General features: G+C 44.3%; 1 protein-coding gene across 1 annotated transcript in view; it reads right to left on the bottom strand.

Moving 5' to 3' along the window:
- The window catches only part of LOC140478684 (rhodopsin kinase grk7-a-like), a 48,995-nt gene that overhangs the window by 18,918 nt on the left and 13,179 nt on the right, over positions 1 to 16,898 (bottom strand). Inside the window, exon 2 of the mRNA XM_072571956.1 lies at positions 9,943 to 10,380. Coding sequence (XP_072428057.1) covers positions 9,943 to 10,380 — 438 coding nt within the window. The remainder of the gene's footprint in view (positions 1 to 9,942; positions 10,381 to 16,898) is intronic.

The following is a 16,898-nucleotide window of genomic DNA, read 5'->3' as shown; positions in this document are numbered from 1 at the left end:
ACAGTCTTGACGATATCATAAACAGTGAGTCATTATTGTACAGGCAATGTCCCAACAGCCTCCATCACCATTTTCGGGTTCCAATCACAGAGGCGGTAGCACGATTATACATGGTTAGCAGGGAATGTCCAGGAAGTCCTCAGTATCTCACCATACTCCATAATGTCTTGTGGCATCATATTGAACATGGGTCAGGAAACCTTCTGATTACAAACTACTAGCCACCCTCAGCTGATGAATCACGACTCCCTGAAGACAAACTGAGGATAACAAGGGCACAGAGTGGACTCAGGCTGGTGAACTTCGAGCATCACAAAGACTGGCACCATTATTGACCAAGCTGGCCAAACTCCAAAGGTCATATCTGCCACTTCGGTGGCATGAGAACCAATGAAAAGAGGGGAACTTGCTTGATTTTGCACTTCATTTACCAACTGTAGACACACCTGTCAAAGTTAAAAATCACACAACACCAGGTTAGAGTCCAACAGGTTTATTTGGAAGCACTAGCTTTCAGAGTGCTGCTCCTTAATCAGGTGGATGAAAGAGCAGCGCTTCAAGTGGTAGTGCTTCCAAATAAACCTGTTGGACTCTAACCTGGTGTTGTGTGATTTTTAACTTTGCCCAACCCAGTCCAACACTGGCTCCTCCACATCACGGCTGTCGAAGACAGTATTGGTCAGACTTACCACATAGCACTCTCCTAATGGAGACAAAGTTCCTCCCTAATGGCATTGTGGGTCAACCCTTGGCAGATGGACTGCAGCGGTTCAAGAAGGCAGCTCACCCCCACCTTCTCAAGGGGCAACTAAGGTCGGGCAATAAATGCTGGTCCCAGCCAATGACACCCACATCCCACAAAATGAATAAATAAACGAGATAAATAAATCTTCATACTAGGTATAAGATCCACCATGTCACCATGCTGAATAAGATAGATCTAACAGCATCCATGATGTGTTGTGGGCCAACACAACATATAGTTCCAGTAAAGCTATACTCAAGCCCAAACTCGGTGAGCTGGCACATCCCTCAATCTACAATTACCATCAAACCAGGGGATTCAAAAAGAGAAACCCAGAGCACCAAGCCTAACTAAAAATTAGGTACCAACCTACCGAACCAATATGCATTTGGTACTGTCGCTAGCCTGGACGCCAGTTAGCTCAGTTGGCTGGATGGCTGGTTTGCGATGCAGAGTATTGCCAACAGTGTGGGTGCACTTCCTGTCTGGCTGAGGTTACCATGAAAAGCCCACCTTCTTGATCTTGCTCTTCACCTGAGGCATGGTGACCCTCAGGTTAAACTCACCACCAGTTGTCAGTCTCTCATGAGAGACTGGGACCAAGGTGACCAATACTTATTATCTTTAGCCAGTAATGTGGAGTGGACCATCCATCTCAGCCTCCTCTGAGGGTCCATAGCAAGCCATCTTTCATTGAATTTGATTTACTGCATGTGATCCCAGGGCACAGTTGAAAGCACAGACCCTCAAAGGTTATGACCCCTGACAACACCCCAGAAAGAGTACTATGTGTTTGTTATCTTGAACTACAAATGCTTGGACAGGTTGTTACAGTACTACTGGCATCTGTGATGATGCTGCTCCTTTAACAGTGGCTCAGTGGTTAGCACTGCTGCCTCACAGCGCCAGGGACCCGAGTTCGATTCCCGCCATGAGCGACAGTCTGTGTGGAGTTTACACATTCTCCCCGTGTCTGTGTGGGTTTTCTCCAGATAGTCCTGTTTCCTCCCACAATCCAACGATGATTAGGTTAGGCAGATTGTCCGTGCCCATAGTGTTCAGGGATGTGTAGGCTGGGGGCATTAGTCAGGAGTAAATGCAGAGTAATAGGGTAAGGGAATGGATCTGGGTGGGTTACTCTTCGGAGGGTCAGTGCAGACTTGTTGGGCCAAATGACCTGTTTTCACACTGTAGATAATCTAATCTAATTGAATCTTAACAAGGTTATGCTGTCCTTGGATGCTTTTTTTTGTTCATGGAGGTTGTAAAAGCAGCGATTCTGAAAGGTCTGGCTTGGATGGGTTTTAGGGCCAGTTTGATTATAGCTAACAGATACTGCCTCAGGAAAAAAGCTTTCAAGTTTAAAACAAACACTTGTACAATGAAAGGGGAGTGGCCAGTTCTCCCAGCTCAGTTTTTCTCTGGTTTGGTTTGGTTTTAGTGAGCAGTCAGTTGTGAAGCTGTTGGATGCAAAGAAGCAGGTCCATGCTGACCCTCCCTCTCGCTGACTTGTCTCCTATAAGAACCTGGGTTTGATTTTACTTCTTTTGAGAAGGGGTGTTTCTGGGGATTGTTGCAAGTATTTGGAACAACATCATTAAGCTGGGGTAATCTGTTGGGTTTTTGGATAGGTTAAGTTATTCTTATTCTGTTCTGTTTTGTTGTGTTTCATTCGGTAAACTTGTAAATAAATTCTGTTTTGTTTAACGCAACTTGGTTGGACCAATTGCATCACTCCGAGAGTATCCACTCTACACCTGCTTAAAGCAACTATCAAAGTTAGGGCTCGGGCTACTTTCTTGAAATGTTTTGAGGGGGTCTGGCCTGGTCCATCACACATCCAACTGAAAATGTCAGAAAGAGCAAGGCAAATCCAATCCAACTAATTACTGACCCATCAGAAAAATGAGGGAAACTGTCACTCAGCATGTTACTACGTGGCAGTTAATCAGTAATACCTGCTCACTGATATTCAGGTTAATCTCTGCCAGGGCCACTCAGCTCTATACCACATTACAGCCTTGGCCCCAGCATGGACAAAAAGGTGACAGTGAACACTGTTGGCATCAAAGCAGTGTTTGACAGAGTGTGGCATCAAGCAACTCGAGCAAAATTGAAACCAGGGGAAACTGGAGGGATATCTCTCCAGCGCCCCTCCCTCAAATACCCCCCCCCCCAACCTTTTATCTCAGCCCACTTGGCACACCAGCCTCATTCCTGAAGAAGGGCTTCTGCCCGAAACATCGATTCTCCTGCTCCTCGGATGCTGCCTGGCCTGCTGCGCTTTTCCAGCACCACACTTTTCAACTCTGGTCTCCAGCATCTGCAGTCCTCACTTTCTCCTAGGATATCTCTCCTCTGTCTGGTTAGTTTGCACAAGAAAAGATGCTTGGGGTGGTTGTTGGAGGTCCATCTCCTCAGCCCCAGGACAAAGCTACAGGAGTTCCTCAGGTCAATGTCCTGGGCCCAACCTGCAGCTTCACCAATGACATCCCCTCCAACATCAAGGTCAGAAGCTGGGATATTTGCTGATGATTTTCACTATTTCCAGTTTTATCTGATCACATGCTGCAGCATTCGAACAACATTCGGGCTTGAGTTGATAAGTGGCAAGTAATATTTGTGCCACTTGTAAAGGAGCCAATGACCTTCCCCAAAGAATAAAAACATAATAACTCGGAGCAGGAGTATGCCATCAGGCCCATCGAGTCTGTTCTGCCATTCAATAAGATCATGGCTGATCTTTCACGGCCTCAGCTCCACTTACCCACCCCCTCACCCCCTCACCGTATCCCCTAATTCCTTTACTGTTCAAAAATTTGTCTTTGCCTTAAAAACATTCAACGAGGCAGCCTGAACTGCTTCACTGGGCAGGCAATTCCACAGATTCACAACCCTTTGAATGAAGAAGTTCCTCCTTAGCTCAGTCTGAAATCTGCTCCCCCTCATTTTGAGGTGATGCCCTCTTGTTCCAGTTTCACCCGCCAATAGAAACAACCTCCCTGCTTCTATCATATCTATTCCCTTCATAATGTTGACATTCAATGGCATTGTCAATGGCGAATACCCAACCCATCGCCGTGCCTTGGAGAATTACCATGACAAGAAACTTAATGAATTCAACCACATTAACAAAGTGATGGAAGTCTCTCCACTTGTCTGGATCAGTGTTGATCCAACAATACCCAAAAAGCTCAACATCATCAAGTGGAACATCTCACTGGATGTCTTTCCACCATCTTTTACTGTTACTCTATCCAATGATGCACAGGAACAGCAGTGTGTACTGTATCCAAGGGACACTGCAGTGGCTCAGCACTACAGGTGTACCAAACCACATGAATTGCAGTGGTTCAAGAAGCCAGTTCATCAACATCTTGTTAAGGGCAATTAGGGAAGGGTAATAAATCTTGGCCAGGGATGCCCACATCTCATTAATGAATAAAAAATAAGTTTGGTGTGGAATCATTTGCAAGGACCTGGGGCGTGTGTAAACGGGGAGAGTAACAGCATGTTACATCAACCAATCAGCGTTTCCTGCAACCAGCTCCATCTCTGTGGTACCAGGGAATTCTCCCTGCAGCGTCTAACCAGGGGATGTGCACAAAAAATAAAATGAGGAAAATATTAGGAATAAAAGAGACAGAAATGTCAGGTTAAAATGGTTTTCTTTTCAAACAATTTCCAACTATAATTAAGAAGGATTTCACTCCACATTTATAAATCACAATTTTAGTGCCAGAGAGATAGATTCATAATAGTTAAGACTTGAAAAACTGTTAAAAATTAATTTGAATAAATTAGATATTTGTGCGTTTGGTAAGTGTCCTGTGGATAAGTATCACCACCCCTATCTCTGTGTTTAATAAAGAGTCTATTGGCATAGACCAGGATGGGCGTGAATAGTGAAGGAGCAGGACAAATCACAGACTGCTTACAGTACAGAAAGAGGCCCCTTGGCCCATCCTGCCTGAGGTAACCAACAAGACACCAAGCCTAATCCCACGTTCAATCATTTGGTCTGCTGCCCAGCAGGCTACAGCAATTAAAATGCATATCCAGGCTCTTCTTACATTAGTCCAGGATTTTTGTGTCTATTACTCTTCACGCAGTCAGGTCAAACCTCCTTCCACCTTCTGAATAAAAACTCTACTCCTCATTCCCTCTTCTAATCTTTCTATTAATCACTTCTGTTTATGTCCTTTAGTCACCGACTTTTCTGCTGAGGTCTATCACATGCTCTGAACCTCCACAATACCAAACATCTCAATCAAACCTCCCGGTAGACTCCTCTGTTCCCAGGAGAACAAACCCACCCAATCAGATTTCTCCTTAGAGCTGTATCCTCCACTCCTTGCATCATTTCCTCGGTATCATCTTGAGTACAATATTGACGTGACCAGAAATGACTGTTACACTCTCCCGACTTCCTTTAACAGCTTGAGGTACATGTCATTCCGTGCTGATGTTTTATCCTTTGTCAAGGATGTTTATTCCATTAATACACCTTCCTCTCTATGTTTGTCACATTCAATACTTCATACTCCTCCTTAACTGCAATATCAACATCATCCCTCTGCTTTATGAAGACAGACACAGTGTATTAATAAAGCACCATACTGCCACCTTCCACCTCCACATGTAGAATTATAGAGTCATACAGTACAGAAACAGACCCTTTGGTCTAACCAGTCCATGCTGGTCCCACCTGCCTGCTCCTGGCCCATATCCCTCCAAATCTTTCCTATTCATGTACTAATTAAAAGTCGTTTAAACATTGTAATTACGCCCACATTCACCACTTCCTCAGGAAGTTAATTTCACACATGAACCACCCTCTGTGTAAAAGATTTGCCCCTTGTATTTTAAATCTCTCTCCTCTAACCTTATAAATGTGCCCCCTAGTCTTGAAATCCCTCATCCGAGGGAAAAGACACCTCCCATTAGCCCTATCTATACCCTTCATGATTTTATAAACTTTTATCAGGTTACCTCTCAACCTCCTAGATTCCAATGAGAAAAGTTTATCCCAGTTTATCACCGCTTTCTTTATAACTCAAACCTTCCATACCTGATTACATAGGTTACCTCTCATAGGCCCTATGCTTTCCATAGTTATCCTCTTACTTTTAACGTATTGATAAAACATCTTTGGGTTCACATTTATTTTGCTTAGAACATAGAACAGTACAGCACAGGAACGACATAGTGCTAAACATGATGCCAAATGAAACTAATCCATTCTGCCTGTCCTTGGTCCATATCCCTCTATTCCTCACATTTCCATGTGCTTATCTAAAAGGCCCTTAAATTGCCCCTATTGTACCTGCCGCCACCACCACCCCTGGCAGCGTATTCTAGATTCCTACCACTCTCTGGGTAAAATGACTTGTCCCTCACATCTCCTTTGAACTTGCCCCCCTCACCTTAAATGTATGTCTTGTTTTTACCTACCTTAAATGTATGCCCCCTAGTGTTAGATATTTCAATACTGGGGAAAAAGAATCTGACTGTCAACCCTATCTGTGCATCCCATAATTTTATCAACTTCTATCAAGTCTCCCCTCAGCTTCCGTTGCTCCAGAGAAAACACCCCAAGTTTGTCTAGCCTCTCTTTATAGTTCATTCCCTCTAATCCAGGCAGCATCCTGGTAAACCTCTTCTGCACCCTCTCCAAATCTCCACATCCTTCCTGTAATGTGGCGACCAGAATTGAATGCAATAATCTAAGTGTGGCCTAATCAAAGTCTGATAAAGCTACACCATGACATCCTGACTCCTGTACTCAATTCCCCAACCAATAAGGGCAAGCATGTTGCCTTTAAAGCAAGTTTAAAATTCAGAAAGTTAGGAGGTATGGAATACAGGGATATCTGGCTGTCTGACTACAGAATTGGCTGGCCAAAAGAAGATAGCGAGTGATCGTGGATGGAAAGTATTCTGCCTGGAGGTTGGTGACCAGTGGTGTCCTACAGGGATCTGTTCTTGGTCCTCTGCTCTTTGTAGTTTTTATAAATGACTTGGATGAGAGAGCAGAAGGGTGGATTAGTAAGTTTGCTGATGACACAGAGGTCAGTGCTGTTGTATATAATGTCAAGGGCTGTTGCAGGCTCCAACAAGACATTGACAGGATGCAGAGCTGGGCTGAGAAGTGGCAGATGGGATTCAACCTGGTTAAATACAAAGGGATTCATTTTGGAAGGTCGAATTTGAATGCTGAATACAGGGTTAAAGACATGATTCTTGGCAGTGTGGAGGAACAGTGGAATCTTGGGGTCCATTTATATAGATCCCTCAAAGTTGCCACCCAAGTTGATAGGGTTGTTAGGAAGGCGTATGGTATTTTGGCTTTCATTAATAGGGGGATTTAAGAGCCGTGAGGTTTTGCTGCAGCTCTATAAATCCCTGGTTAGACCACACTTAGAATATTGTGTCCGGTTCTGGTCACCTCATTATCAGGAAGGATGTAGATGCTTTAGAGAGGGTGCAGAGGAGATTTACCAGGTTGCTGACTGGATTGGAAGGTATGTCTTATGAAGAGAGGTTGAGTGAGCTGGGGCTTTTCACACTGGAGAGAAGAAGGAAGAGAGGTGACTGGATAGACGTGTAGAAGGTAATAAGAGGCATAGATAGAGTAGGTAGCCAGAGACATTTCCCCAGGGCAGAAATGGCTCTCACGAGGGGTCATAATTTTCCGGTGATTGAAGGAAGGTATGGGGAGATGTCAGAGATAGGTTCTTTACGCAGAGAGTGATGGAATGCACTGCCACTGGTGGTAGTAGAGTCAGAAACATTAGGGACATTTAAGGGACTGTTGGACAACCACATGGACAGAAGTAAATTGAGGGGTGTGTAGGCTAGATTGATCTTAGATTAAGTTAAATCTGGATGTAGGTTTGCTCGCTGAGCTGGAAGGTTCGTTTCCAGACATTTCTTCACACTACTAGGTAACGTCTTCAGTGGGCCTCAGGTTAAGCACTGCTGATAATTCCTGATTTCTATTTATGTGTTTGGGTTTCTTTGTGTTGGTGATGTCATTTCCTGTGATGAAGTCATTTCCTGTGATGGTGTCATTTCCTGTGGTGAAGTCACTTCCTGTTCTTTTTCTCAGGGGTTGGTAGATGGGGTCTAACTCAATGTGTTTGTTGATAGAGTTCCAGTTGGAATGCCATGCTTCTAGGAATTCTTGTGCGTGTCTTTTTTTTGGCTTGTCCTAGGACGGATATGTTGTCCCAGTCGAAGTGGTGTCCTTCTTTATCTGTATGTGCCACAAAATGACATGACCCTCTCTCGCTAGTATCCTTACATAGGAAATGACATCACCAGCTCAAAGAAACCCAAATTTATAAATAGAAAGCAGGAATTATTAGCAGTGCTTTGCATGAGGCCCACTGAAGATGTTACCTAATAGGGTGACGAAAGGTCTGGAAATGAACCTTCCAGCTCAGTGAGCAAATTTACATCCAGAACCTCAACCTGAACTACAAATCTTCTCAAAACCCATTAAGATAAATGCTGGGCACAATTGTGTGGGCTGAAGGGCCTGTACTGTGTTGTACTGTTTTATGTTCTATGTCATACGTCTTCTTTACCACCCTTTCTATTTGTGTGGCCACTCTCAGGGAGCTATGGACTTGAACCCCAAGATCCCTCTGTACATCAATGCTGTTCACGATCCTGCCACTAACTGTATACTTTTCCTTAACATTTAATCTCCCAAAGTGTAACACCTCACACTTACCCAGATTAAACACCATCTGCCATTTCTCACCCCATATCCACAATATCCATAACTCCACCAATCTTTATAGCATCAGCAAACTGACTTACCCACGTACCTACATTTTTATCCAAGTCATATATATAAATCACAAACAGCAGCGGTCCCAGTACGAATCCCTGTGGAACACCACTAGTCATGGATCTCCAGCCTGACAAACCTAACACCATTACCCTCTGCCTTCTATGGGCAAGCCAATTGTCAATATGCTTTTAAGCCCATCCCCCACTTTGCTTTCTTACTTCCTTTCTTGACATTCCTCCACTTTCTATATTCCTCTTGGCTTTCTGTAGTAGAATTCTAGGTGCTAAACACAAGCTTTCTTTTTTTTTGCCTTATCTTAGGCTGTTAACCTCTTGACATGCAGGCATGCTTCAGCTTTCTCTTTGTGGGGATGCCTTTACTCTGAACCTCCTGAATTCCCTCTCACTGCTCCTACACTGACTTATCTTTAAGTCACTGTTTCCCATCCAGCTTTGCTAAACCACACCTCAGCTCAATAAAATCAGACAGCAACTCTTTAATTTCTCCATTGTACCGCAAATGCACAGTTAGTGAAAGCTACAATCCAAATTATCCCGACTGTGCAAATTTACAGAGTGTGAATTTTATGACAGAATAACACAGAGGAGATAACTAATTCCAACGTTATAATTAAAGAATTTCTCTTATCTGCTGATGCAATAGTAATACAATTGCTTCCTTGGCATATTTGTCATTGGATATTACCCAATTTCCACAACACATTGTTATATACTAGACCAAACCCCGTCAAAATATACTAAGAAGATAGTGTAGATTTTAACTTTTTCTTATTTTAAAGGTAAGTGTAAGGCATTGTATTCCAGATGCAATTTGATTGGTCAACCTATCGACACATTTTTATACTACAGTTAAAATACAGACAAAATAAAAAGAAAATAAATAATTGGCTTAACTGTAAGTCTGTTGAAATGCTTAACAAAAGAATACATATATATATATATTAAAACCAATTACTAATTTACTGTTCCGATATAGTAACACCCCATAAACACACCATATGCAAAGGCAAATTCAGTAAAACAGGTTGTCTCACATGCAGTTCTAGCAGTAGGAAGAGGGCCCCAGATTTTTGTTGTAATAGAGAGAGGAATAAGAGCTTCCACATCCAGCTTCAAGATCTCAGCAACTGCTAAAAGCTAAAACTGAGAATCCTGGTTCTGTGGGAGCTTGACCCCACCCATTCAGGCTGCTTCTATTGTTCCAACCTCAGAAAAAACAACCCAGGGCCTCACAAGCTGTTTACTGGCTTTGAGCAGACTGCTCTTCGCCTTTGTCTCAAATTCTTTTTAAAAAAGGACAAAATGCACTTCTTAAAGTCATAGAATTGCCACACAATAATTTCTGGGTATTTACCGTGTCTGAATGTACTTACAATACGTGTAATGGATTTACCCTCTTTCACTTTGACTGCAAGCCCCAAATCTGAGAGCCTACAGTTGCCATTGTCATCCAAAAGCACATTTTCTGGTTTCATGTCGCGGTACACAATCTTTATAGAGTGAAGATGCAGGATTCCACAAGTAATCTGGGCTGCATAAAATATCGTACGCTTCATTTCGATTCCCCGTTCTCCGATGTTGTAAATGTGAAACTTCAGATCTCCTCCATTCATCAAGGTCATGACCAAGCACAGGTAGTTCTTGGTTTCATACGCATAGGCCAAACTGACAATAAATGGGCTGTTCGCCTTTTCCAAGATTTCTTTCTCGAGGAGGGCCATCTCCTCTCCATGCTTCTTTTTCAGCCGTTTCTTATCCAGCTGTTTACAGGCGTACATCTTCCCAGTTGTTTTCACTTGTATAGCACACACCTAACAAAGCAAAATTTGATGCTTTTAATTCATACAATAATCTGCCTTAATCCACAGATTTTAGACAATCCCTATGCATATCTAAAAATGTTCACAAATATTTAAACCAACAAAATGCAAAATTGCTTGTTGTACACTTTGAAATTTTAAGAGTTAGAGAGTTTTTTAACAGCACAGGGTGAGCTTCTTTCACTCATTGTGTCAGTGCTGAGTGGCACGGTGGCTTTAGTGGTTAGCACTGCTGCTTCACAGCACCATGGATCTGGGTTTGGTTCCACCCCCCAGGTGACTGTATGGTGTTTCCACATTCTCCCCCATGTCTGTGCGAGTTTCCTCCAGGTGTTCTGGTTTCTTCCTATAGTCCAAAGATGAGCAGATTAGGGTGAATTGGCCATGCTAAATTACCCACAGTGTTCAGGAATGTGTGGGTTTGCCATGGGAAATGCAGGGTTATAGGGGAAGTGGATCTGGGTGGGATGCTCTTTGAATAGTCAGTATGGGCTGAATGGCCTGCTTCCACACTGTAGGGATTCTATGATTTTGCTAGTTCTTCTTATTCTCCATAAAAACTGAAGAAACTGTGATGCTGAAAATCAGAAACCGAAACAGAAATTACTGGAAAAGCTCAGCAGGTCTGGCAGCATCTGTGGAGAGAAATCAGAGATAACGTTTCACATCTAGTGACCCTTCCTCAGAACTGATCCTGAAGCGCTAACTCTGATTTCTCTCCATAGATGCTGCCAGACCTGCTGAGCTTTTCCAGCAATTTCTGTTTTTGTCCCATCTATTCTGAAGCTATTTTTCAGCTCTTGGCTTATAGACTTATAGATATTTTCTATTCAACCTGTTCAGAAACTGACAAGGTGAAACTTGAACCCAGATGTTCAGGCACAGCAGTTTGGAAGTTACCATGCAACAATCCACTCTGTAGCCTTGTAGATATTTTCTAATCAGTGATGGAGCGAGTGGCACTTGAACTTGCATCTCTGAGCTCAAATATAGGGACACTGCCTCTGCTTTGCATGCTATGACGTTTCAAGTGCACAGCTAGATACTTCTCAAATATCTTGCAGGTTCCTGCCTCTTTCACTCTTTCAGGCACTGAGTTCAGATACCAATCACCCTCTGGATGAAAATTCTTTTCCTAAAATCCCCTCCAAACCTCCACTAAACCTTAAAACTGTGCCCCCCAGGTTATTATAAGACCATAAACCAGAGGAGCAGAAATTAGGCCATTCAGCCGATTGAGTCTACTCCATCATTCAATCGTGGCTGATAGGTTTTTCAACACCATTCTCCCACTTTTTCTCTGTAACCTTTGATCCCCTTAGCAATCAAGAACTTGTCTATCTCTGTCTTAAATACACTCAATGACGTGGCCTCCCCAGCCTTCTGTGGCAGTGAATCCATAGATTCCCCACTCTCTGGCTGAAGAAGTTTCTCTTTATCACCAGTCTAAAAGGCCTTCCCTTTACTGTAAGGCTGTTCCCTCGGGTCCTAGTCTCTCCTACCAATGGTAACACCTTCCCAACATCCACTCTGTCCAGGCCGCTCAGTATTCTGTAAGTTTGAATTAGATCTCCCCACATCCTCCTAATGTCAATAGAGTGTAGTCCCCAGAGTCATCCAACATTCCTCACATGTTCAGCTTTTCATTCCTGGGACCATTCTCATGAACCTTCTCTGGGTCTGCTTCAGGGCCAGTACATCCTTCCTGAGGTATGGGGCCTAAAATGACTCAAAATACTCTAAATGTGGTCTCACCAGAGCCTTATAGTCTCTAGTCTTCCTACCAAAGTGCATGACCTCACACATTCCCACGTTGTACTCCATCTGCCACTGCTTTGCCCACTCTCCTAATATGTCTAAATCCTTCTACAGCCTCCCCGTCTCCTCAATGCTTCCTATCCCTCTACCTACCTTTATATCATCTGCAAACTTAGCCAGAATGCCCTCAGTTCTTTCATCTCAAACATTAATATATAAAATGAAAAGTTGTGGTCCCAACACTGAGCCTTGAGGAACACCACTTGCCACTGGCTGCCATCCTGAGAAGAATCCTTTTATCCCCACTCTCTGCTTTCTGCCAGACAGCCAAGGTTCTAACCATGCTAGCACCTTGCCTCTAACACCATGGGCCCTTATCTTACTCCGTAGCCTCCTGTGAGACACCTTATCAAAGGCCTTCTGGAAGTCCAGGTAGATAACATCCAATGGCTGCCCTTAGTCTCAATCATGTGGAGATGACAGTGTTGGATTGTGTTGAAAAAGGTCAAAAATCACATGACACCAGGTTATACTGCAATGGGTATATTTGATTAAAGATTTAAGAGCCATCTTATGTGTCTTCAATTCGTTCGCATAAGGTGCAATCCTTGATCTTTTCTTTATAAGTTCTGTGTCAAAGGTCATCCTCTCTCACTAGCACCTGATCAAGGAGCAGATGGTCCAGGTGAATTTAAGGTCGGGGTGGAATGTGTTGGTGACGTTGATGAACTGTTCAATCTCCTCGTGGGAGCATGAGGTGGCGCCGATGTAGTCATCAATGTAGCGGAGGAAGAGGTGGGGAATGGTGCTGGTGTAACTACGGAAGATGGATTGCTCCACGTAGCTGACAAAGAGACAGGCACAAGTGGGGCGCATGTGGGTGCCCATGGCTACCCCTTTCATCTGTAAGAGGTGGGAGGATTCAAAGGAAAACTTATCAAGGGTGAAGCTCTTGTCAAGAGGAAGAACAAGGCTCATGTGAGGATGAGGTGTGAAGGCTCAGATAGGAGGCTTGAGAGTTATAAGTTAGCCAGAAAAGATCAAAAGAGAAGGCTAAGAAGAGCCAGGAGGGGACATGAGAAGTTGTTGGTGGATAAGATCAAGGATATCAGGAATAAAAGAATGGCTAAAGTAAGATTAGAGCCAATCAATGATAGTAGTGGATAGTAGTGGAAAGTTGTGTGTGGAATCTGAGGACATAAAGGAAGCACTTAATGAATACTTTTCATTAGTATTCACATTGGAAAAGGGCAATGTTAGTGAGAATACAGAGATACAGGCTACAAGATTAGATGGGATTGAGGTTGACAAGGAGGAGGTTTTAACAATGACTGCAGATGCTGGAAGGAGAAAGTGAGGACTGCAGATGCTGGAGATCAGAGCTGAAAATGTGTTGCTGGAAAAGCGCAGGAACAGGAGAATCGACGTTTCGGGCATAAGCCATTCCTGAAGAAGGGCTGATACCCGAAACGTCGATTCTCCTGCTCCTTGGATGCTGCCTGACCTGCTGCGCTTTTCCAGCAACACATTTTCAGCTGCAGATGCTGGAAACCAGATTCTGGATTAGTGATGCTGGAAGAGCACAGCAGTTCAGACAGCATCCGAAGCCCCTTGGAAGCTGCCTGAACTGCTGTGCTCTTCCAGCACCACTAATCCAGAAGGAGGAGGTTTTAGCAATTTTGGAAGATCTGAAAATAGATAAGACCCCTGGGCTGGATGGGATTTATCCTTGGATTCTCTGGGAAGCCAGGGAGGCGATTGCAGAGCCTTTGGCTTTGATCTTTATGTCATCACTGTCGACAGAAGTAGTGCCAGAAGACTGCAGGATCACAAATGTTGTCCCCTTGTTTAAGGAGGGGAGTCAGGACCACCCTAGTAATTATAGGCCAGTGAGCCTTACTTCGGTTGTGGGTAAGGTGTTGGAAAAGGTTGTAAGAGATAGGATTTATAATCATCTGGAAAGGAATAATTTGATTAGGGATAGTCAACATGGTTTTTGAAGGGTAGGTCGTGCCTCACTAACCTTATTGAGTTCTTCGAGAAGGTGACAAAGCAGGTGGATGAAGGTAAAGCAGTTGATGTGGTGTATGTGGACTTCAGTAAGGCATTTGATAAGGTTCCACATGATAGGAACCTTGGGTCAATGCCAGAGAACCGGGTTCAATCATACCTTGGGCGACTGTCTGTGTGGAGTTTGCATGTTCTCCCCGTGTCTGTGTGGGTTTCCTCTGGGTGCTCCGGTTTCTTCACACAGTCCAAAGATGTGCAGGTTAGGGTGGATTGGCCATGCTAAAGTGCCCATAGTGTTCAGGGATATGTATGTTAGGTGCATTAGATTGGATTAGATTCCCTACAGTGTGGAAACAGGCCCTTCGGCCCAACCAGTCCACATCAACCCTCCGAAGAGTAACCCACCCAGACCCATTTCCCTCTGACTAATGCACCTAACACTATGGACAGTTTAGCATGGCCAATCCACCTGACCTGCACATCTTTGGACTGTGGAAGGAAACCGGAGCACCCAGAGGAAACCCACACAGACACAGGGAGAATGTACAAACTCCACACAGACTGTTGCCCGAGGCTGGAATCGAACCTGGGACCCTGGTGCTGTGAGGGAGCAGTGCTAACCACTGAGCCACCGTGCCACCCATAAGGCAGGGGTAAATGTAGGGGAATGGGTTTGGGTGGGTTACTCTTCAGGGGGTTGGTGTGGACTTGTTGGGCTGAAGGGCTTGTTTCCATACTGTAGGGAATCTAATCTAATCTAGGCTATTGTACAAAATAAGGAGTTTCGGGATTGAAGGTGAGTTAGCGGTTTGGATCAAAAGTTGGCTAGCTGAAAGAAGACAGAGGGTGGTGGTTGATGGGAAATGTTCATCCTGGAGCTCAGTTACCAGTGGTGTGCCGCAAGAATTTGTTTTGGGGTCACTGCTGTTTGTCATTTTTACAAATGATCTGGACATGGGTGTAGGAGGATGGGTTAGTAAATTTGCAGATGACACTAAGGTAGGCAGAGTTGTGGATAGTGTCGAAGGATGTTGTGGGTTACAGAGGGACATAGACAAGATGCAGAGCTGGGCTGAGAAGTGGCAAATGGAGTTTAATGTGGAAAAGTGTGAGGTAGATCACTTCAGAATAAGTAACAGGAATGAAGATTACTGGGCTAATTGTAAAATTCTTGGCAGTGTAGATAAACAGAGAGATCTCAGTGCCCAGGTGCATAAATCCCTGAAAGTTGCCACCCAGGTTGATAGTGTTGTCAAGAAGGCATATGGTATGTTGGCGATTATTGGTAGGGGATTGAGTTTCGGAGCCATGAGGTCATGCTTCAGCTGTACAAGACACTGGTAAGGTCGCACTTGGAGTATTGTGTGCAGATCTGGTCACTGCATTATAGGAAGGATGTGGAAGCTTTGGAAAAGGTTCAGAGGAGATTTACTAGGACATTGCCTGGTATGGAGGGGAGGTCTTGTGAGGAAAGGCTGAGGGAGCTGAGGCTGTTTTTATTGGAAAGAAGAAAGTTGAGAGGTGACTTACTCGAGACATATAAGATAATCAGAGGGTTAGCTAGGGTGGACAGTGAGAGCCTTTTTTCCTCGGATGGTGAAGGCTAACATGAGGGGACATAGATTTAAATTGAGGGGTGATAGACTTAGGTCAGACATCAGGGGTAACTTCTTTACTCAGAGAGTAGTAGGGGCTTGTAACAGCCTAACTGCAACAGTAATAGACTTGCTGATGTTAGGGGCATTTAAATGGGCATTGGACCTGCCTATGGATAATAATGGAACAGTGTAGGATAGATGGGCATAAGATTAATTTCACAGGTTGGCGCAACATCGAGGGCCGAAGGGCCTGTACTGCGCTGTAACATTCTATATGCTATGTTCTATGTTCTAATGACTGAGGTCAGACTATGCAGCCTGTAATTTCCTGTCTTTTGTCTTACTCCCTTTTTAAAGAAGGGGGATTACATTGTGATTTTCCTCTGGAAAATCCTCCCTGTCTCCAGCAATACCTAAAAGTTCGCTACTAAAGCTTCCATTTACTCTTCAGTCTCCTTCACAACTCTGGGGTGTAGGCCTTTTGGTCCAGGTGATTTATCCACCTTTAGACCTTCCAGGTTTTCTAGCACCTTCTACCACCATACTCATCCCTGTGCTCCCCCACCACCACATCCCCCCCCCCCCCCCCCCCGCCCCCCATCCACCTCCCCCCCACCGATTGTCTTGACGTTTTGGGGTATTACTCATGTCTTCCACTGTGAAGACTGACACAAATTACTTATTCAGTTCCTCAGTCATTTCTTTGTTCCCCATGGATGTGAAAAAGGGCTGCAGGGAGGATGAAGCAACTGACCATGGCACTGTGGCACAGGAGGCCATTCAAGAGGGGTGGCACGGTGGCTCAGTGGTTAACACTGCTGCCTCACAGCACCAAGGACCCAGGTTCGATTCCAGCCTCAAGTGACTGTCTGTGTGGAATTTGCACATTCTCCCTGTGTCTGCGTGGGTTTCCTCTGGGTGCTCTGGCTCCCTCCCACAATCCAAAGATGTGGAGGTCAGGTGAGTTGGCCATGCTAAATTGCCCGTAGTGTTCAGGGGTGTGTAGGTTAGGTGCATTAGTCAGGGGTAAATATAGGGTAGGACAATGGGTCTGGGTGGGTTACTCTTTGGAGAGTCAGTGTGGACTTGTTGGGCTGAAGGGTCTGTTTCATACTCGAGCGATTCTATGATTCAATGAAGAGG

This window comes from Chiloscyllium punctatum, chromosome 6 (assembly GCF_047496795.1).
Source record: "Chiloscyllium punctatum isolate Juve2018m chromosome 6, sChiPun1.3, whole genome shotgun sequence".
NCBI classification, from domain to species: Eukaryota; Metazoa; Chordata; class Chondrichthyes; order Orectolobiformes; family Hemiscylliidae; genus Chiloscyllium; species Chiloscyllium punctatum.
The sequence above is the reverse complement of the archived record's forward strand: the minus strand, read 5'-3'. Positions and strand labels throughout refer to the sequence as shown.